The 22,529-nt window shown below is 39.9% G+C and overlaps 3 protein-coding genes and 1 non-coding gene across 4 annotated transcripts; all 4 read right to left on the bottom strand.

Moving 5' to 3' along the window:
• Positions 1 to 7,422: 7,422 nt before the first annotated feature.
• LOC5572814 lies at positions 7,423 to 8,510 on the bottom strand. Its single transcript, XM_001654167.2, has 2 exons — positions 8,084 to 8,510; positions 7,423 to 8,007 (listed from the first exon to the last, which is right to left on the bottom strand). The coding sequence occupies exons 1-2, from the start codon at positions 8,469 to 8,471 to the stop codon at positions 7,529 to 7,531; spliced, it is 867 nt and encodes a 288-aa protein (XP_001654217.1). The 5' UTR covers positions 8,472 to 8,510; the 3' UTR covers positions 7,423 to 7,528.
• Positions 8,511 to 11,243: 2,733 nt separating this feature from the next.
• On the bottom strand, positions 11,244 to 12,360 carry LOC5572815. Its single transcript, XM_001654166.2, has 2 exons — positions 11,878 to 12,360; positions 11,244 to 11,806 (listed from the first exon to the last, which is right to left on the bottom strand). The coding sequence occupies exons 1-2, from the start codon at positions 12,263 to 12,265 to the stop codon at positions 11,373 to 11,375; spliced, it is 822 nt and encodes a 273-aa protein (XP_001654216.2). The 5' UTR covers positions 12,266 to 12,360; the 3' UTR covers positions 11,244 to 11,372.
• Positions 12,361 to 13,426: 1,066 nt separating this feature from the next.
• On the bottom strand, positions 13,427 to 13,498 carry Trnae-cuc. Its single transcript has one exon. It is a non-coding gene; the product is annotated as a tRNA-Glu (tRNA).
• A 5,592-nt stretch (positions 13,499 to 19,090) lies between these two features.
• Positions 19,091 to 20,357, bottom strand: LOC5572813. The gene is made up of 2 exons (XM_001654164.2): positions 19,882 to 20,357; positions 19,091 to 19,810 (listed from the first exon to the last, which is right to left on the bottom strand). Exons 1-2 carry the CDS (start codon positions 20,267 to 20,269, stop codon positions 19,332 to 19,334), a joined length of 867 nt encoding a protein of 288 aa, XP_001654214.1. The 5' UTR covers positions 20,270 to 20,357; the 3' UTR covers positions 19,091 to 19,331.
• Positions 20,358 to 22,529: the final 2,172 nt, after the last annotated feature.

Genomic DNA, 22,529 nt, shown 5'->3' with positions numbered 1-22,529 from the left:
TAAGTTGAAACTTTGAAAATGTGTTAAAAAAATAAAATACAAGATATTCTTTTCTAAGTAAATTTCTATTGAAACAATGTTTGTTGAGAACCTTTAGGACATATTAGCTGAGTGCACCCCCCTTTTGTGCTTTATGATGAGCTTGAGACGTTTCTCTAAAGAATCGCACGCGGCACGCATCTGGTTCATCGGTATCTCATCCCAGATTTTGGAAATGAGCTTCCATAGTGCTCGCTTGATGTTCGCTCTACTTGGCCAGCATGTACGGCCTTACATAAAAGTCCAGGGGATTGAGGTCCGGGGAGCTGGATGACCATAAAGCCTTAAGTTAAGTGTGCTGTAATTTAATTACAGTTGATTCTTTTGTATAGTTTGTGGTTTTGTTGTGTAGATAGATATGCAATGTAATTTTCGAAAAAAGAATGAAAGTTTGTCTTTGATATTGTATGATGAAGTGTTTCAATTAGGTAAAGATGTTCAATTAGACTTAATGTACTCAGTTGAATTGAATACATAAAATGAAATGAAATGCTATTTCGCTAGAGAAAATTATACAAATTCCTTGACTGAATGGAACAAGAAATTTTCTACAGAAATAACGTTTCTTCTCAACTGCGTACTGCGATTAAAAATATGTGATTTTCTGGATCATTTCTGGGAAGAAATTTTCCACGTATTGTGATAAGCGATTTCTTTTCTTGTCTTTAGCAAACCAGCCTCTATAGAGATAATCAGTCAAATTTTCTCGACACCACGCTTGGACGATGTGGGCCGATGCACCGTCCTGTTGAATAACGTAATGATCCTTCACGTAGAGGTCCCGAAGTGCCTCGGTCTCATAATACGCTGCGTTGATTTTCACGTTTTTCTCGATTAACACCAGTGAAAGCTTTCCTCGCTTGGATACGGCCTTTAAACCATTAACGACGCGGAGCCTTTGAACCTTGGGATGTTTATGAAAGACTGGTTGATGCTGGCGAACGTCAGCAATGTGCAACACGTACTCCTGACCTGCGTGTCTCGAAAGTAGCAGTTTGGCTTTATCCAGCCTCTTTTTCGTTGTAGCGTACGTTACTTCAAGAACCTTCCGTTTCTTGTACGGGAAACAAACAAACAACATGACAGCATGTCAGCATACTCCACTGCACTGTGACGTCACGCATAAATTTTGACAGATTTTTGTAAACTGTTGTTTACAGTTTGAACTTAGTACTTTTTTCGAATCATTCTTAATTTCGTGAAAGTTTGCTACTAGGGAGGTCAAATCCACTGCAGATACCCACAGATCGTATTATTCTATCTTCCTACCGTGGAAAATCGTCACCATCAGCATGCTGGTGATAGAAATGCGAAGATGAAAAAATGATGGAAAAAAAGTCCGAAACGTAAACAACAGGACCAGCAGCTGTCCAATAAGTGAGGTTAGGCTCGTCATATGCAGCGCTCTATTATGCGCGTCGATATACACGGGAAAAAATTCTGTGATAAAAATTACTATTTTAGTTGACTAGGCCCATTCTTAAAACTATCATGGATTTTCAGAACAAATTACTCTGTTTGTAGTACATCCCACCACAATACTTGAAAAATTTGACAGAAATCATTTTCATCAATCTAATTTCGACTACAGACATGGTAAAATCAGCGCATTTCTGGTCTGCTGATAATTTAACGTAAAGTGACCAGACGTCCCGGATTATCCGGGACAGAACAATTTTTTACTTGACAGTACACTGTCAATACTTATTATTTCGATTAACTTAGTATATAGTACATGTCTTAGATTGAATACGAATGTGAATTTCACATCAAATATAGGCAGCGCTTCACTGGGTATAAGATCTGACAAGCGTCCCGGATTTTTTTCCGGGACACATCTGGTCACATTATTTAACCCCCTAAAATGATAGTTTTTACCGCACAATTTTTTTTGCTTGTACGAAGCTAAAGCTGACACCAATACCCATACAGCAATGCACAAGGTGCGCATCTACAAAACGATGAAAAGTTGTATTAGAAATTTATGGTTTGCTTCAATTATTTTCTAAAATGTGACTTTATTTTTTGTCAGCTTCAATTTGGTTTACAAGAAAGGCGGTGGAAGAATCTAATTTTTGGGCAAAGTAACTTATCCTAGAGAAGTTTTTTTTTTAAATATTGAAGTTTTCACAAAATTCCACGAAAGTGTTTATTTTGCCCGATACTTTTTTACCAGCCTTGTTTTCTACCCAATTTTCTATCAAGCATTTCTTACATTTGATATGATTTTTCTCATCATGAATGAATGCAACACGTCGTACTGATTGCGAACCTGGCAACCAGCCGAGGGCAACTGAAAAATGTTGCTATTTATGATCTTAAAATAAGTATTTGCTTAATGTGTCCATTATGTCCCTAACCCCCTTAGTTTATTTCAATTCTTACTTTCTGCATTAAACATGGTTGATCAATTTAAACCCATTTATAATTCAGCTATCATTTATAAATATTTTAAATAACAAAAGCAAAACAGTGGCTCCAGTTGAACCTTTATTCTGAGCGGTGCAATTTATTTTGGTGATAGCACTGACGAACGAACTCACAACATTTATACGACGATATTGAATTAGAAGTATACCTGTGATTATACTATTTATGTAGCGGCTGTAACATTATTGTAATAGTAATAGTTTAAGAGTTTAGTCATACCATATTGCAGAAATGTGAAGTAAGCATAGTTTAAAATAGTAAAAATAAGTTGTCCGGACTTGGTGCCAAGTGTTTTTAAATCCGGACATTGAATGGAATTCGTATGTTTTGATGAAGTAAATACTCTTTTGAAATTAGAAAAAGTTTGAATATTTTTATTGCGGTAAAAAATGAAGCTGCTGGTATAGGGGTTAATGAGAGGGAACCGACTCAGCGACGCCCTCATAGGTCATACGGAGTTGGGGGTTGGAAAAGGTATTAGGTCATGATCCGACTGAAAAACTGGCAATGGACCCATCAAATTTATTAAAATTAATAAATAAATAAACAAAAAAAAAAAAAAGGCTATGACAACAGTATATCTGTTAAGTCTTACTTAGTTCATTAGGCTAGAGATAGAATCTGTTACATATCGTCCTGCATAATAGAACGTCCAGAGTTTTCCTTGTTGATACTTTTTAAAAGACGCAACACCATCATTATTAATTTTTCAGAGTCAATATCAGTTTAAGAGATAAATATCTTTTCTATGTTTTCTGCCCATAGACTGTCCCATATGGATTTTCGAACCAACACCTTTTTTCATCGCAACATGTAAAGTTTAAAATATACTTTACTATGTATATCAAAATTTACATACTTTGTTTGAAAATGTTGTGGACAAATATGAACTTGATGCAGTCCCATATTGAAAAATCAAGGCATAGCAGTATCTTTATGAACTTTCAGTCCAAAAAGCAACTGCAAAACGTGAATTGTGTTTTAGTTTTTATTTTATACTGATCAATAGAAGCAAAATGAGCAATCTATGTGGCGGTGCTTTGCCGTGCTGAAATGTACTAGAAAATTATGAAAATGTATGAGAAAACAAACTTAAACTTGGAGCACTATTTTCTCAATGCCTACTTTTTCAATATAGGACAGTTATGCCTTTATGGGCAGTTTTGGTTACAAACAATTCTGCTGAACGTCATTCAGACGCATGCCAGTAATGCTTATAATTACTACTGATCATAGGATAGCGACAAAAAACACAGTATTTGAACGGTCTAAGAGGGCCGTCGTTCTTGCAGCAGCATGATTTCAACAGCTCACTACGCGCGCGTAGAACGGATATATGAAGCATCCGATGCACTGTTTGTCGTGGGACAAAGAGTTTATCGGATGTTGTTACAAGTCGCGATCAACTTTTATCATGCCACATCATTTGCGCTATTATTTTTCGCTCTAACAATGTCCGAACGATTTCGAAATCACAAACAGCATGTCCGGAGTTAAATCAATAAATCAAAGTGGAAAAATCTTCAAAATAATAGAGCTTTGATTCGTGAACAATTAATCGCTAGCACACATGCAACACGATGTATTATTCGGGGAGCGTAGTTTGTTGTGATCACTTGACGACAAAATGTTAATCGTTGTTGCTTTGATCGCAGGATAAAGAACAACCACGATGCATCATTTTTTTTTCATGATCACTAGATTTCCATCCTTGCTACTGATATAGAAAAGAATTTACCTGTTTAAAAAATGCCTTTATGTTGAGCCAAATAAAGCCTTAAAATTTTGGATCGAACCAATAGAATCTATGACAATTTTTTTTTATAATGAAACTTGAAGGAATAGCACGTAATTACAAAAAGGAAAATAATTCAGGAGCTCTATTATTTTTCATTGTTTTATCTATTTAACAGCCTTCTAATAAAAAAGGCAACATTTCTGCTGAAATCGTAAGCATCTTCTTGGCTTCTTGGCATTAACGTCCTTACTGGGACAAAGCCTGCTTCTCAGCTTAGTGTTCTTATGAGCACATCCACAGTTATTAACTGAAAGCTTTCTTTGCCAAAGTTGCCAGCTACGACGATAGTGCTCGGGGAAGTCAAGGAAATATCCATTATGAAAAAATCCTGGAGTGACCGGGAATCGAACCCAGACACCTTCAGCATGGCTTTGCTTTGTAACCGCGAGCTCTAACCACTTAGCTAAGGAAGGCCCCCCCCCATTATGTCATCTACGTAACATTATGATAAAATTGAAAAACAAATGTACTCCTAAAAAAAAAAAAATCTTGCGTTTCATTCAGGAAGATTCAAAAATAACGTTCATTATTTTTCACTTTTTCCAGGCACCCTTCCCCCTAACAGACCTGTTATAGGGTAACCAATATATTTTGGACCCCTTGGGCCATTATCCTGCAAATTTCCCAGTTTAAATCGAAAGACAAACTCAATGAATCATTAAAATAACCAAAACGGCCGCTATGGAAAGCATAGATAGCGCCACCGTAGCCTTGTGTGTTTAACAGCAATGCAGTCACAATGTTAAATCCCATATACAGTGGCGCCTTTGTTTTGATGCGGTGAACACTTGCAAAAACTACATTCAATGACCCATTCGCATGGCATTTGGAAAGATAGGACTATTCCGCACTTGCATCAACCGTTTATACATAGAAAATGTGTTTATTTTACCTGAAATCAATTTACTTAAATTGGTTCATTCATACAACCAAATTTCAAATTTCTGAACTAAAAGCGTAGAATTTCTTCGGTTTCCCATTGTCAATCGATTGATTAGACTATGGGCAAGCATATTATACAACCAGTGTCGTGGACTTTGTCGCCAAATGATAAAAAATGCCGGGGGTCCAAAATATTTACTTTGAGGGTCCATAATGTATTGGTATGTCCAAAATAATAAAAAAAAAAACAGTGCTTCACAATTCAATTATTTTCGACGTTTTTTTTGACCCTAAATGATTCTATGGGCATTTTTATCTCGTAGAGGAAGTTTTTCTCTACATTTTGGCATGTTCTCTAGCTTGGTTACGCTGTGCAATTAACTAATTTGGAAGTGATTTTCCAAAATACGACCGTTACCCTATGTAGACCATCCCACTCACCACTAATTTTTACGTTGCGTTTTATTGAACGAGTGGAAACTTCCTAGCGTGAACGAAATGGTATGCGTTTCATTAGAGGGTATGCGTTTATGGTAAGTGTTAGTACCCATTCGACCCCTGGTGGACGGAAAAGGAACATGTTGAATGATAAGACGCAAACCTATCAGTCTGCCACCTATGGTAAGGAAGTGGAACTAAGTTAAACAAACCGCCATCTGGTGATGAGACATTGTTACAGTTAAGGGTAATGGATAACTGTGGGTAAGTCCGTAACGTAACAATTGATATCAGAATGTGAAAAGCAGTATAACGGTTACACTTTAGTTTTATTACGGAAGTATTGGAATCAATGTATTTTAGATAAAGTGTTTCGCCTTTAAATACTGCTTCGCTTTAGAATTCTCAATAGTGCACATAATACACACGGCGGTGGGCATGGGCATAGATGCGCTTTATAGCAAAGTGACTCGCGACGCGGCGAAGTTGGTCAAAAATCGAACTTCGCACGTTGGTTCATCCATTTTTAGTAGCGAAGCAGTATATTTTGAACCATAATCAAGGAAGGCCTGTTAACAATATCTTAAGAAGATTCTGAACGAAATTCGGGCTGAATTTATTCTAAACAGGGCTTAAGGGAATATTGTACGACAACTTCCCAGGATTACAAGAATAATGTTAATCTTATGTTAAATTTTGGTCAAATTTATACGAACCTAGCAAACTATGATATGGATATCTAAACAAGATATCAAACCAATAGCAACAAGCTATTCATTAGATATGCAAACATCAAATTTTGCTAGGAGCTTATAATTTTTAAGAATAAAATTCAAATGTTTTATGTCAATGCATTTTGATGGACAATGCATAGTGTCTGCTCCGGTAGTAGTGATTTGAAATACCTGAAGTTCGTAACATAAATGACAATTGAGCTTCCAGAGATAGATCGTTTTGTTGAACTCAAAACTTGACTAGCATATCTGTTTTAACCTTAAGTGTTACATTTATTTATGAACCTTAGAGAGTTCACTGATTATGATGGTAGATATTATGACCTGCATTACAATGAGATTTTGGATTTTAGGATTCATCGTCGTTGTACTAAAGCAGTAGAATGAAATTTAAATGATCCCGTGATGGTATCAACCCTGCTCATAATCCACCGAAAGACCACTGATAGATCTGGAGGCTCATGTTTTTTTTTAATAGTCTTTTCACACAAGAATATTAATGGTCAAGTCAAGCGTGACAAGCCTTACAACATTTTCGAAGGACTCATACAAAAAACTTGAGAAAGGGGTCGTAAAAGTCGAATAAGTAATTTATGGTACGAAAAAGCACATTAAGTAATTTATAATTTAAATACGAAAATGTAACATTCATGCTGTTATCAGGAAAAAAAATGTGTGTTTACTTTTGCTGATTTGAAACAAAATCATGGAAAGAGCTCACCATTTGATGATTCATCCTGAGCTGAGCAGTTGTAATCTGGGTTTTCAACTTCCCCATCATCACGCTTATCGCCTAGGCTAAAATATACAATTATATCGGAGACGCGGGAAAACAAACTGGAATTCTTGAATTATCAAAAGCACTTACACTCATTCAAAATCTCAATCGAAACGAAAGTGTGCAGATTTTGAGTCTACACGCCTTTTGGTCCGCCACTTTATTACCAATTTTAAATTATTTATTGTAAAAAAATAAGCGTTCAAAATAAACGAAACGTTGAGAGAAATATTCATAAGGAAACGTACATACATTACGAGTTTTTGAAGACCATACAAAATGTTTCGATAATGTTCTCATAAATAGAGGGATTAGGAAGAGCCTTAAGGGTAGAAAAAATAACATTGTTGATTAGCCTTTATTTGTAAACTATCTTATGACTAATTTTATACAAACCAATGAACATACTTTTTTCGGCCATGAAACTTCTTAAGTATCTTCTGGTTTACCAAAACGATGAAGCATGAATGGGCTGTCTTCATCGTAATCATCATCAAAATATCCTACCTTGTCTATTTTGTCCAAATCGGTAATTGTTAACTTGACAGACGTTTTGAACATTTGCAGGATCTTAAGCTTGTCCAGCATAGTCTTAACTTCAAATCCTACCCCGTTATTGTAGTAGAATGCTCTAGTCAACATGAATTTCCAGTTAACTTTTGGCATTTCTTTCTGGAGCACATCCAGCGTATGATCGAGTAATTGTTTCGAATCGAGGATTACGGATGCTGGGCGAAAATTCAAGAACAGATTGTTGCTTACTTCTGAGCCATTGCCGCTGCATTTGATCAGGTCATCCACAATGCCTTCCAGTTGATTAATTTCTTCTTTCAACTGATTAACTTTTCCTTCCTTGGTGTCATTTCTACGATTTTTCGGTGGTACCTTCAAGCGAAAAATGGGATTTTCTGGAAATAATCAATAGGAAGTTTTTTATGCGATTTAAGGCTTCAACAAAAATATAGAAAAATAGCATCTTCTCACCTTTAACAGTAAACCATCTTCTTATTCTATACTTATTTCCATCACTATACTGCAAGTTTACTTCGTATCTAAGGTTATCACCGAGTCTAATAAAAGCATCATCGTCATTTACGATAAATTTCCCGTAGGAAACAGTAGATGTATTAAGGTACATGTCATACAGCGTATACTCATGCAGATATGGTTTATTCAAATAAATCTTGATGTCAAATCCAACAACCCCTTGAAGTTCGGGATACCAAATCGTTAAACCTCTCGGATGAAAAAATTCAAATTGAGGCGATGGGAAGTGAAAACGAATAGCTTCCATATTGGTTATAGAAAACAATATTATAAAAGATCCCAGTAAACAACTAGTGAACCGAAACATCTTGCGCGGTTTGATCATGATGCTTTTACTATAGGACTAGAACTGAATCGTACTACCGCAGCGAAACATGCCAGACTTGCCATTATTGTTATCACTGATCGGTGTTTTACTTTCCTTCGTAGTAGAGTGTCAGTTCGTATTTTGGGCACCTTTATTGAACTTTGGTTTTCTTTTTAAACAAGAATTTGAACGATACTTTTCTTTTGAACTATATTACAAATTGTTCAGTAAGTAAAAAAAGGCATCATTTGTTTGTAAGGTTTGTTTTGAAAATTGAATTCTTGGCGATAATCGGTTCCGGACTCCTACATTTCATAATTTGTTCTTGGCTCAGTTGGTTAAGGTATAATTATTAAAAAAAAAAAATCCCTGTAATATAATGATACAAGGTTTGATTGTTTCGATGAATTAATAGATGTGAAATGAGCAGGCTTTAACTCACTAACTCAGTAATGCCAGTGCTCATTAACTGCTGATTACCATTCCATTAGTCATCAATGCAGCTGATTATCTCTGTCTCTTGGGGAATTCTAAGTGTTATTACTGTTCAAATGCCGATTGATAGAACAGCTAATCAAATTATGTTTGCCTTAAAATCGGTGTATTAAAAATCGATCAACCAAGGGAAAATATTTGTATATAATTGTATTTTAAACCCAGCGGTATATTTATACGTATTCTGAAAATTTTTAATCCCGGTGTGCTTGAAACACTAGAGAAAAATATGTGCCCTTATTTATTATTTATTTATTTGATTCTACATCAATAAACTTGATAAAATCTCGCTAAAAATATTTCGCCAATTCACTCGATTCATGGCCACTTCTCTACATCCTCGACTGCGACCCACGCTCTCCAGGTCCTGGTGCATCTGGTCAATCCATCTTGCTTGCTGCGCCCCACGCCTTCTTGCTCTGACTGGATTCGAAGCATACACCATCTTTACAGGGCTGTTTCTCGACATTCTTGCACTTGCAACTTGTCCTGTCCAGCGCATCCTTCCAGCTATAAGCACCTTCAGGATACTGGGTTTGCCGTAGAGTTGAGCGAGCTCGTGGTCCATCCTTAGCCGCCACACGCCGTTTTCCTGCACGCCGCCGAAGATCGTCCTTAGCACTCGGCGTTCGAAAACCCCAAGAGCTTGCAAGTCCTCCTCGAGCATAGTCCACGTCTCATGCTCGTAGAGAACTACTGGTCTTATGAGCGTTTTGTACATCGTGCATTTGGTGCGGGGGTGAATATTTCTTGACTGTAGTTTCCCACTGTCCGCTGTGCTGAGCCATCGCGTTCGCGTCCTGACATTCTGTGCCTGTGTTCTCTGTGCCATTCAGGTGTTTATCGTAGTGCTGATTTCACCTTTCGATAACCTCACGTCCGTCCGTCAAGATGCTCCCATTCTTATCCTGGCACATTTGAGCTCGCGACATGAAGCCTTTATCTTAAGTACATCGGAGAGTATCCACGTGCTTCCGATGAAGTTGAGACATTTGCCGTTCCACGTACCGAGTTTCCAATCGCTATAGTCAATTTCCGTCGCTGTGGTCTTTGCCGATCGTTCCGGTTCGTATTCTCACGTTGAAGTTCCTGTGCTGATGTGTTTTACGGTTGACTTGCAGGGCCTGACACCAACCCTATTAGATTTCCGGATGACCATTCCCGCTAAATGTTCGGAGGGCCATAGTGCACAGTTTAGCTTAGAGTCCTTCTCTGGCACTCGGACAATAATCAGCCGCTCCTGACTGGGGAATAGACACTGTTGTGAGCCGCGCCTCACATGGAGCGTAGACGCTCCAGGATTGCAGAAGCAAACTCCCTTTCCCTGTCACCATACGACCAAAGCTCTCACCGGGATTGGTTACCCGATCTTCGTTAAAGTTACTCGTACCCCGGCCACGAGAAGGTAGGGATAGGAGTTGCTGGGCTAGAGGCTAATGACCACACAAGGGTTCTATTTTATTCCTGCAGGTACGCGAGGTACCCATAGTACGCCATGCCCAGCCATTTACCGCGCTATCTGTTCCTTCAATAACGCTTAAATCACGATGCAGACGATACTCAAACCCAAATAGATTTGTCAGAACAGATAAAACGTTTCGATTGTTAAGCTTCCCATTTAATTTTTATTGACATTTTCTCTTAGGCTGGCCAAAACTGGTGCTTTTACCCTAGTTCAATAAAAATATTTTCCAATGTAGTATGTATGTACATATGTATGTATGTATCTATAGGAAAAAGGGAGTTTAAATTTTAACCAAGAAGAGTTATTTCAATCAATTTGAGTGACATAAAACGAGCTGAAATTTTATGATACTTCGAAGAATGTCCCCGAGCAAAGACCTTTCTTTTCCGATTTTGGATCGTTCAACATTAAGTGTTAAGAAATCAAAACAAATAAGGAAATCGGATGATTTGTTGGACGTTTTCTTGATCCTTTATGGTAATTTTCATTTCGGAAAAACTAAATTTCATTCACTCTGCTATTTTTATGCATTTTTTTTATATACAGCCTAACCTCTTTTTCGCTGTTTCTTTTTGGGCACCAAAAATTCTAACTTACGCTCCTGTCTGATGACGACTTACTAGAACCTACGCGGAGCCGCGAATCAACCCAACTTTGACTTCTTTTGACGCAATTCGGCTCTTCCGTGGGATAACCCAAATTAGGGTTAACTGATATATACCTATCATTAGGTTGTTTCCCTGAAATAGTAATGCATCTATCTTCAACTTGTTCTTACGACCCTTTCAATGAAAACAGGTTAAATTGTAAATCGAACGAAATGAAAAATATATTAGTGTAAATTTGTTTTATTTATTAAAACCAAACGTATTATGTATTTTAAAAATATTGGTAAAAAGTGTTTATAACTAATACACATCTCAATATGTATTGGTGACGCCATTAAGCATGATATCAATTTAGTCTTCAGTACTTTCTCTGTATTGGTACAAATCGTCCATATCGCTGATCGCGACTGGGTAAAAGGATGGCGCTAATACTAGGATCTTCAGCTTATCAATCAATGTCATCACTTCAAATCCGATGCCATCGTTGTAGTAGAAAGCATTCACAAGCACCGTAGACCAGTTTATAGTAGGTGAAACAGACTCCAGTTTGTTACGCAAGTATTCTAACAGCTGCTTCGAATTAAGATTTGCTGGCGTTTTGTAATGAAAATATAGATTCTTGCTGATTTCCGTCACATTGTCGCAGTGTTGAAGCACGTCGTAAATTATGCTTTCCAGAAGGCTTATGTCCTCTTCATATATGGCAATTTTCGATGGGCCAACTTCTGTAACGGAACTGGTCGTTGTGGATGGGTGTTCCTCTTGCCGTCGAAGAATTTTATTGGCTAGAGTAATGAATAGTAACGATTGTTTGATCAGCTAAAAATAACTAATAAATAAGCACTTTCAAGCATACCTGCCACATGGAATTCCCTTTGAGTCGTGTAGATTGATCCGTTTGCCATTTGGAATATAAACCGATACCTTAGATTATCTCCTGCTCGAATGACGGCATCGTCGTCGTGAATAATAAATTTCCCATAAGAGATATTCGTCGTATTGCGGCATACGTCACATTCGGAATAATCGGATGCATGTTGATTGAGGAATACTTCCACTCCGAATCCAACTAATCCTCGCACTTGAGGATACCAAACTGTCAATCCTTTCGGGTGGTAGATTTCGAAATTTTCATGGACGTTATTTCTCCAATAGCCCTTTCGTTTTTTGCTCCGGGCCTCTAAAGATGAGGCACACAACAGCACCAATCCAGCCACTATCAGCAAGTTTGGAATCGATTTCATGACGCTTGTTGCTGTTAGCTAAGCTCTCTTGTTCACAAAACTTATGATCACCACGACGAGACTGGAGCTGATCTGTATTGTGGTACGGATCGAAGCTTTAATATATAGGTGCTCGGTACTATATTTTATGGTTATTATCAATATTGGCCTTGTAGCGAAAGAATATGTTCGCGCAGTGAAGCTGAGCACTACCAACAAGATTACCATTGGCTTCCAAGAATTGTTATTCAGTATGATAAAGAACGAGCAAGGTATTTGTACTACGATGCGTGTACAATTCCACGAGTTTTCCCTTTTTCTACATGGTTTAATAAAAACAAGATAGAAAATTGAGAATCCTCATGAGGAAAACAAAACGGTAGGAGTGAAGTTCTTGAAGTAATTATGAATGCAGAAATAATTTAAATAAACATCATCCTCATGGACGAGAACAGCTTTCCTAGGAAGTTCGCGAGACTGATAAGAGCGACGATGAAAGGTGTGCAAAATTGTGTGAAGGCTAGAAGGTGTTATGCGTAGAGCCAGGCTTAACAGTTGGGGTACGATTTTCATGAGATCCAGTCAATTTGTTTGCTTCGCGGATAATATTGACATTGTCGGCCGAACATTTGAATCATAATCGATTAAAACTTTTATCAATTTTCCTTAACTTGATATTTAAAGTACGATCAAGTTGTGGAACATCTCGAGCAGAAGAAAAGTGCTATTGAATACCAAACTGAGGTATTCCATACCAGATAATTTCAAATACCAACAACCTGAATGAGGTATGAATGAGCCCTGCATAAGAGGTAAAATACCTCAAATAATTTCTCATGCATGTTCTACTAACACCAAGCTGATAACTAGATCAGATATTGCAATATTTAAATAATACGTGATGGGTTTTCATATAAAAGTTGATTTTTTCAATAATAGTTCAATACCTCAAGCAGTCCTCAAAAGCTGTCGAATACCTCAATAAAGTATTTTTTTTAACTGTTTTTGCCATACCATTATAATACCAAATTGAGGTGTTGACTACTGAACAATACCTAATTATGGTATGATACCAAAATATGGTATTCATATGTTTTTGCGAGTTATTTTTTCCAATGTAATTGCGACTCAACGGACTATCGAGGTAGCCATGAAAATCAACTCTTACTATAGTTGTTCTGGTTTCCATACCGGGAATCGAACCCGGGCCTTCCGGGTGAGAGCCGGATATCCTAACCACTAGACAGTATGGGAACCAGAACATTCATGAAAATTTTATAATGCTGAGATCAAGTCAGGATCCTGAAAGGACAGGTTTCAACTGCTCAGGATGCCATCGTTCGGATGATGACGAGAGTGAGACGATGTTTTGTGATCACTGTCAGCGGTGGTACCATTTCGGATGTGCTGGTGTGTCGGTCGATGTGAGGGACGTTTCGTGTTTTCTTGCGAAGAGTGTCTGCGCCTGTTGGCGAACAAGCAGGGGCCACCCGGTCCAGAAGAGCATCAGAAAAAGCTGTTTCTGGTGCGTCAGCAGGCGGAAAAGGAGAAGCGGGATATGAAGTTGGCGTACGAGTAGAAGTAAATGGAACTGCATGTGGCAGAAGAAGAAGCTCACCGGAAGAAGCGCGATGAGATGCTGGAGCAGATGCAAGCAAAACTGGAGAATGTGAAGGTCGATTCAGCAAGGAAAGAGGTAGCAGAACCGGAAAGAGGAGTATTTAGAGCTGTAAATACAGAAAGCCAGGAATAATGGAAGTCCAAGCAAGCAAAGTCGGGGATGGAAAAGCCGGATTAAGATGAGCCTGAGAAACTAAACTCGAGCAAATCGAACAGGAAAACAGCTGAATGGATGAAAGCAGACTGTACAGTTGTAATAACCACCAGAAATCTGATCGGATGACCACTTGATCATCGCAGTAGAATCTATTCCATGACCACAGTATATGGGAACCCAATACTATGTTCGATCTCTAATACAGTGGCCAATGTGTACGAAACGTGTAGGAAGAGTAGGAAAAATGCCTTTTTGAAGAGGTCAATGAACGAAGAAATGAAATTTAAGTTAGTCATAAGATGCCAATCTCTTAGAGCAGTGAACGGTCATGCTGTAACTAGAATTATTGTAATAAATGTTGAATGCTGGTGTAAAATAAAGTGAATTTTTAATGTGTAATAAAGTGTTATGTAATTGTAAATAAAGTGTTTCGTATAGACTAAAGTGTGTAGTGTCTTCAATCATATTTGGAACCTTGACTCACCCGAGCAAACAAGAAAGCCCAATACTTGGCCTAATTCCGAGGAAGGAGCCTCCAGAATCGCCTGAAGTCAACCCAAGGTAAAGGAACCAGTAACCAGGTACAACACAGACCGTGAGGATTACCATGGAGCCTTCAGCAAGTACTGCAGGATTTGACCTCGCTACCTGTTGTGAGCGACACGAAAATTGAAGAAAAGGCTCGAAGCTTGTATCTAAGCCAACGAATCATCTGAGGAAGAGAAGTCCGAAGAATCGGATTCATAGAAAGAAAGATCGTCGCAGGAGGAGACTTCGGTATGCATCCCGTAGTCGTCATGCGTGGACCAACGAAGGCCCAACTTTTCGCTCGGTAGTTCCTGTCGAAGAAGCTTCCAACATTCACGTGGCAGCTCGAAGAATGGCCGATGTTCATTAGTGCTTACGAGACGTCCACTACAGCGTGCGGATTTTCCAATGTCGAGAATCTCGCACGACTTCAAGAGTGCTTGAAGGGTCCAGCTAGCGCTGGATGCGGTAAGAAGCAGGTTGCTACTTCCCAGTGGAGTGCCCCAGTTATTAAAACCATGCGGATGCTGTACGGAATGTCGGAGCAGCTACTAAATATGCTGCTTTCGAACGTGCGAAAGGCTCCGTCGCCAAAAGTGGATAAATTGGCGATGTTCATTCAGTTCGATGTCGTCGTTCAGCAGCTTATCGTCCATTTGGAGGCAACGGGACTGACAGCGCATCTCATCAACCCGATACTCATCCAGGAGTTGACGGAAAACCTGTCTGCTAGCACGCAGGTGGAATGGGTGCAGTACCCGAGGAAAGCCCAAGTCGTTACGCTCCGGACATTGTCCAACTTTCTCTCGCGAATCGTCAAGGATGCCAGCGAGATCACTCCCGTCCAGTTGCATCGGATTAAGTGTTCCTGGAAGAAGAATGAAAGGAATGAGCAAGCCGGATTTCTGCACACGAACGACGTCGAAGACAGCGGAGCAGTTTACCAACGTTCCGCAACGGAAAAAGAACCCATGCAGAATTTGCGGCTGCTGCGATCATCGGATTCTGCGACACGTTCAAGAGGTTGCATCTGTCGGAAAGATGGGAATCGGTACAGAAGTGGAAGCATTGCTATCTGCGCCTCAACGAACACGGGAGCGCACGATGCAAACTGAACTTCCAGTGCAACGTGAACCAGTGCAACGAACGGCACAATGCACTGCTGCACATAGACCAAACGGTTAGCACGAATTGCACCTTCCATCTGCATCGCCAGTCGGTGATTTTCCGGATGATACCGATCACTCTTTACAACGGGAAGTTGGCCGTTGAAACGATTGCTCTCGTTGACGGAGGGTCCTCATTTACGTTGCTGGAGAAGTCGTTGGCCATCGCGTTGCAAGCCAGAGGTGTGACGCAGTCGCTTCGAGTTTCTTGGACAGCTGTGTGTCCCGAGTGGAGAAGGATTCGTCACAGGTGGCGCGAGGATCGACGCAGCGTTTTCGCATCAAAGCCGCCCATACGGTGGATAGTTTGAAGCTGGGAGGGAGGCACCGATACTACACACGAAATATAAGACAACGTTATTTTGAACTGCAAGATAACTCCAGCTTTCCAACAACAATCAAGGCAGGCTTCGAGAAAATCGGTAGTTTGCTTTTGTTGTGTACCTTCGATCTTTCCTGACAAACATGAAAAAAGGGCCACAGTTTTCTATGCAATAAATATTCAATTTCATTGGAGAAAGTAGAACGATGAGTTTTTCAATGCTTTATGTTCAATCAGATTAAATGGTGCTCACGTGACATTACTTGCGTTATGTGCATGAATTGATTTTCATTTGATTTTTATCAATTTTGAAGAAATACGAAAATGTGTTTTAATCAGTTATGCGCTTTTTTCATGTTAGTCCAATGTTTGAGATCTGGGCTCACAGTGACAGTTCGTGACAGCGGAATCTCGGCTCACTATGACGTACAGAAATTTTGTATTGGTTTCTCCCTCCCAGGTTTGAAGCTACCGCAGCAAACGGTTGCTATGTCGGATGTCGTCAACGGCCATCCCCACCTGTGAGGTCTGTCGGTGACCGAAATTCATCGAGGAGTCCCGCAAATCTTGATAGGACTGAAGGATATCCATCTGTTCGCTCCTCTCGAATCCAGGATTGGTTAACCGGATGAACCAAACGTCGTCCGATCCAAGCTTGGTTGGACGATCTACGGGTTTACGTCTGCAAGCCGAGCCGAGTCTGGAATTGTCGGCCATCACAACTGCGAATCGATTTCGAATCAGGAGTTGGGCGAATGCTACCCTGGAAGAGTCGGTGATTTCCGTGGCGATGCTGCCGTAATCCGAAGACGATAAGCGAGCGAAGGCGATCCTCAGCAATGTGACTGTGCGAATTGATGACCGCTTGGAGACGGGGCTATTGTAGAAGGAGGTTTTTCGACAGCTACCCGATGGTGATGAAGCGTTTCTGGAAAGGCAACTAGCGAAAAAGCGAGTTGATTAACGACTATGCGATGAAGGGCTACATGCACGTAGCGACAGAAGGGGTGTTAAGACAATTCGAGCTAGAAAAGGTGTGGTACTTGCCGATCAGCGTAGTGGTGCATCCCAAGAAGCCGGGGAAAGTGCGTTTGGTGTGGGACGCGGTGGTGGTGGTCAATGGTGTGTCGCTGAACTCAAACTTGTTGAAGGGGCTGGACATGTTGACTCCGCTTCCTAATGTTCTAGCGAAGTTCCGTAAGCGAGTAGTAGATTTCGGAGTGCGAGTGTGTGCAGCAGACAAGCGAGCGCGGTTCGTCATCCACGGGAGCGCGTCGGAAGAAATGAAGATCTACATCATCGACGTGGCGATGTTTGGCATGACGAGTTCTCCTTGCACGGCGCAGTTCGTCAAGAATCGTATCGCAGAGGATTACGCCGGTCAGTTTTCGGAAGCGGCTAGAGTGATAGTCGAGAATTATAACGTAGACTACTATTTTGATAGCACGGACACAGTCGAAGAAGCAGTGAAGCGGGCTCAAGATGTGAAATTCGTCCCTTGCAAAATCCGAAACTGGGTGTCGAATTCGGAAGAGTTTCTCCATGGCATCGGTGAGCGCACACCCGATCAGAGCGTGCAGGTCCTGCAGGATAAAGAATCCAATCTGGAGCGTGTGCTGGGAACAGTGTGGAATCCAGTTAGCGACGAGTTCACCTTTCTGGCGAAGCTTCGAGAAGATCTGGTGCCGTATTTCTCTGGCGAACGTCGGTCGACTAAGGGGGTGTTGATGAGCAGCGTCATGAGTCTGTTTGATCCGCTAGGAATGCTGGCAACATTCGTGATACACGGGAAAATGTTGATCCAGGATCTGTGACGAAGCGGCATTTGGTCGGTTTAAAGAACCGTTGGCTCCTGGATCCATTCGGAGCAGTGGCGGTACAAGCCTTTTGTGGCGTCCCGTATCGGCAAGATTGTGAGTTTCACGAAGCACAGCGAGTGGCGTTGGATATCGACGAGAAGTAACATCGCGGAAGATCTGACCAAATGGAAGAGTGGAAGTAGCCTGAACTCGAATGAGCCGTGGTTTCGAGGTCTAAGTTATCTTTACCAGCCGGAAGAACGACAAATCAAAAAGCGGTAGAAGCGAATACTACTGAACGAACGGGCGTGTCATCCGCTTCACGACATTTCGATAGTAGAGCCCTTGGTCGATGTGTCGCGCATTTCCCGTTGGAAGGTCAGGGCGGTTACATGTGTTTACCGGTTCATATCCAACTGCGACCGGAAGAGAAAGGGTCTGGCGATCGAAGCGATTCCGGCAACACCTAGAGTGCGTAGTTTGGTGAAGAGAACCATACCAGCGGTGGCAGTTCCACTAAAGCGAGAAGAGTATCAGCGAGCGGAAGCCTACCTGTGGCGGTTGGCAGAGGCCGATTTTTACGAGGAACAAGTGAAGACGATGGTGAAGAACCGCGAAGTACCACGCAGCGAGTGGCAACCGATCGAGAAGTGCAGCTGTCAGTACAGCGACAGCCCGTTTTTTAACTGAGAATGAACGGCAGAGCGGCGCGAGGTTCAATTACTCCTTTTCGAATTCCGGTTATTTTGCGGAAAAAGCATCCCATTACCCGGAAGCTGCTGGAGTATTGCCATCAGCAAGCGGCACAAGCAAATTCGGAGACAGTGGTCAACGAGGTTCGACAGCGTTTTCGGATTCCGAATCTCCGAGCAGAGTTAAAAGCGGTGGTGAGGACATGCTTGTGGTGTAGGACGACGAAATGTGCTCCAAAGGCAGATGGAACCTCTTCCCCTAGCGCGGATTACTCCTGGGTGGAGGCCATTCAGCTTCACCGGCATGGACTATTACGGTCAATATGGAGCTCATTGATATTGATCTCAAGATAGTGGAGGAGTACTTAGAGCCTCTAAGAGAGTGAAACATCGAGGATAGACTAAAGTATATGATTGTCAGAAGTGAAAAAACCCAATCCAAGGATCCTCAATCAATGGCATCCGAATTCATTACCTAAATCCATTACTGAATATCCTTGCGTTTTCAGCTACGGTTATTTGGTTCCTCAAAACATTTCCCAATATAATATTTTTCATGTAATTGTTGTATGTATTATGAAAATGTATGTTTTTCTTATTACTGAAATAATAATGCAACTTATCTACATAGTACTAGCTTATAAGAGCTTTAAGGTTTATAGACCATCTATTCGGTTGTTACATGAAATACATAAATATTAATGGACGAAATAAAAAATAAATCAGCGTATTTTTTTCATTTGAACCGCACAAGATACGTATTTTAAAAATGTTGATTAAAAAGTACTCGTGACTTATATATCTCAATTGGCATCGGTGACACCGTCAAACATGATATCATTATAGTCTTCAGTACTTCCTCTGAGTGTGGATTGGTCCAGATGGTCCATATCGCTGATTGTGTCCGGGTCTAAGTTTTTCGACAACTTTAGGATCCTCAGCTTATCAATCAACGTCATCACTTCAAATCCGATACCATCGTTGCGGTAGAAAGCATTCACAAGCACCGTAGACCAGCTGATATTTGGAAACAAAATCTGCAGCTCATTACGAGTGTATTCATACAGCTGCTTCGAATTAAGATCTGGTGGGGATTCGTAGTGCAAACATAGGTTCTTGCTGATTTCCGTCATATTGTCGCAGTGTTGAATCACGTCGTAAATTATGCTTTCCAGAAGGTTTATGTCCTCTTCATATATGGCAATTTTCGATGGGCCAACTTCTGTCACGGAACTGGTCGTTGTGGATGGGTGTTCTTCTTGCCGTCGAAGAATTTTATTGGCTAGAGTAATGAATAGTGACGATTGTTTGATCAGCTAAAAATAACTAATAAATAAGCACTTTCAAGCATACCTGCCACATGGAATTCCCTTTGAGTCGTGTAGATTGATCCGTTTGCCATTTGGAATATAAACCGATACCTTAGATTATCTCCTGCTCGAATGACGGCATCGTCGTCGTGAATAATAAATTTCCCATAAGAGATATTCGTCGTATTGCGGCATACGTCACATTCGGAATAATCGGATGCATGTTGATTGAGGAATACTTCCACTCCGAATCCAACTAATCCTCGCACTTGAGGATACCAAACTGTCAATCCTTTCGGGTGGTAGATTTCGAAATTTTCATGGACGTTATTTCTCCAATAGCCCTTTCGTTTTTTGCTCCGGGCCTCCAAAGATGAGGCACACAACAGCACCAATCCAGCCACTATCAGCAAGTTTGGAATCGATTTCATGACGCTTGTTGCTGTTAGCTAAGCTCTCTTGTTCACACAACTGATGATCGTCACGACCGAACTGAAACTGATCTGTATTGTGGTACGGATCGAAGCTTCAATATATATAGGTGCTCGGTGGCATACGTCATCATTGTTATCAATAGCGAAAGAGTAATATGCGCGCAGTGGAACAAAAAGAAATGCACTACCAACAAGACTAGGGTAGGTGTACCAGTTATGGACATAGTGATTCCCTATTTCGCCATACGTGATAACTTTAACGTCTTGAAATTTTGAAAACTTTTGTGTGTAGTAGTAGTTAGATTTAATATATATTTTGATGTTAAAACATTCAAAAAGATTTAAAATGTGAAACTTATCAAAATGTCACATATGGCCAAATAGGGAACCACTATGGCCATAACTGGTACACCTACCCTACCATTGCCTTCCGAGAATTGGTATGATAAAGAACGAGCAAAGTAGTTGTACTACGATGCGTGTACAATTCCAAGAATTGACTGCAATCCTTTAACTGTATGATTTATTGAAAAAAGGATTGTCAGAAAAACAAAACGGTAGCAGTGAAGTTGAATGCAGAAATAATTTGAATAAGCATCATCCTCATGGACGAGAACAGCTTTTCCGGGAAGCTCACGAGACTGATAAGAGCAACGATAAAAGGTGTGCAAAATTGTGTGAAGGTTTCAGGCGAATACTGCAGTTCGTTTACATCCCGCCAGGGACTACGTTAAGGTGATGGACTTTCGTGTTGTTCAACATTGCGCTAGAAGATGTTATGCGAAGAGCCGAGCTTTACAGCCGGGGTATGATTATCACGAGATCCTGGTTGGTACAAGAAGGCGTGAAGTGCAGCGAGCTCGGTGGCGTGAAATCGTTGATGCAGTGTTATATATTTAGATGTTAACTAAATAAATGAAATGAATGAATAATACTTGAGCAGTTGTCAAAATAGAGGCCATAATTACATTTTTAATATTTTTTTATTAGTATCATTCCAAACATTACATTCATTCCTTATATCTAGGTGTTCTGTGTTATTAGACAATACTATCATCCTAATTTGGTAAAATAAATTTAAGATTTTATTATCATTTTGTTAACATCACATTACATTTCATTTGCCGTAGCAGTTCAGCTTGTTTACAGGTGAGTTGATTTCACCTGCTTATAAGAGAAAAAAAATAACGTTTACAATTTACTTAACCTAACTTAACCTAAACATATAACGCATTAATCGTGGCAATAGAAGATTGCAACGATTTTTGCCTGCAATTATTAATGATTTTATTTGACATTTGTTCCAATGTTTCAACATTGGATATTCTATGTAACTCATTGGTACTATACCAGGGAGAAAGCCTCAGAATCATTTTCAAAATTTTATTTTGAATTCTCTGCAGAGCTTGCTCCCTTGTATTACAACAGCTAGTCCATATAGGTACAGCATACAACATGGCTGGCCTGAACTTTTGTTTGAATATCAAAAGCTTGTTCTTAAGACAAAGTTTTAATTTTCTTTTATAAGGGGAAAGAGACATTTTACATATTTATTACATTTAGCTTGAATGCCCTCAATGTGATTTTTTAAAGTTAAGTTCTTATCTAGCATGAGCCCTAGATACTTAACTTTATCAGACCATTTTATTGGAGCCCCTCTCATTGTGACAATGTAGTAATTCAAATGAAACAACTGTTCTCAATGATAGTCTTTGACAGAATGTCCTTTATTGTCTGCTTACAAAGTCATTGCCTACTTACAATATTTAATCTAAGTCTACTTAGTTAATAAATATACTGTAACAATATTGGCTACATTTCGGCCATCCTGATAATCGCGATGTCCTCATCGATATCATCATTGTCAACATCAACATGTACCCATTTCCTCATGGTTTGAGGAGAACAGACCGAATTGAAGGGTACACTTGAAACTTGAAATCCTTCAATATCAACAAATCAATCATTTGGCAAAATCTTTTTGATTTGATAAGGGTCTTTAAATTGTAGAGACAATTTATGTGACACTACAGTCTTTAAAACAACAAAATCGCCTTCTCTGTAATTAGGGCATTTTAACCGCTTCTTATCTGATATTTTTTTGTTATATTTTTGAACTTCTATATTTTTTTTCTTGGTTTTTTCGCGGATGATTTCTATATTCAAATTTTCCCTTTCTGGTTGTGCTCTTCAATATCTGAAGATTTTTGTTGAATTCCAAATAACAAAACACTGGGATAATTGTTGATCGATCTAT

Source organism: Aedes aegypti, chromosome 2 (genome assembly GCF_002204515.2).
Source record: "Aedes aegypti strain LVP_AGWG chromosome 2, AaegL5.0 Primary Assembly, whole genome shotgun sequence".
In the NCBI taxonomy this organism is placed as follows: Eukaryota; Metazoa; Arthropoda; class Insecta; order Diptera; family Culicidae; genus Aedes; species Aedes aegypti.
Note: the sequence above shows the minus strand (reverse complement) of the source record. Positions and strands in the feature narration are given on the sequence as shown.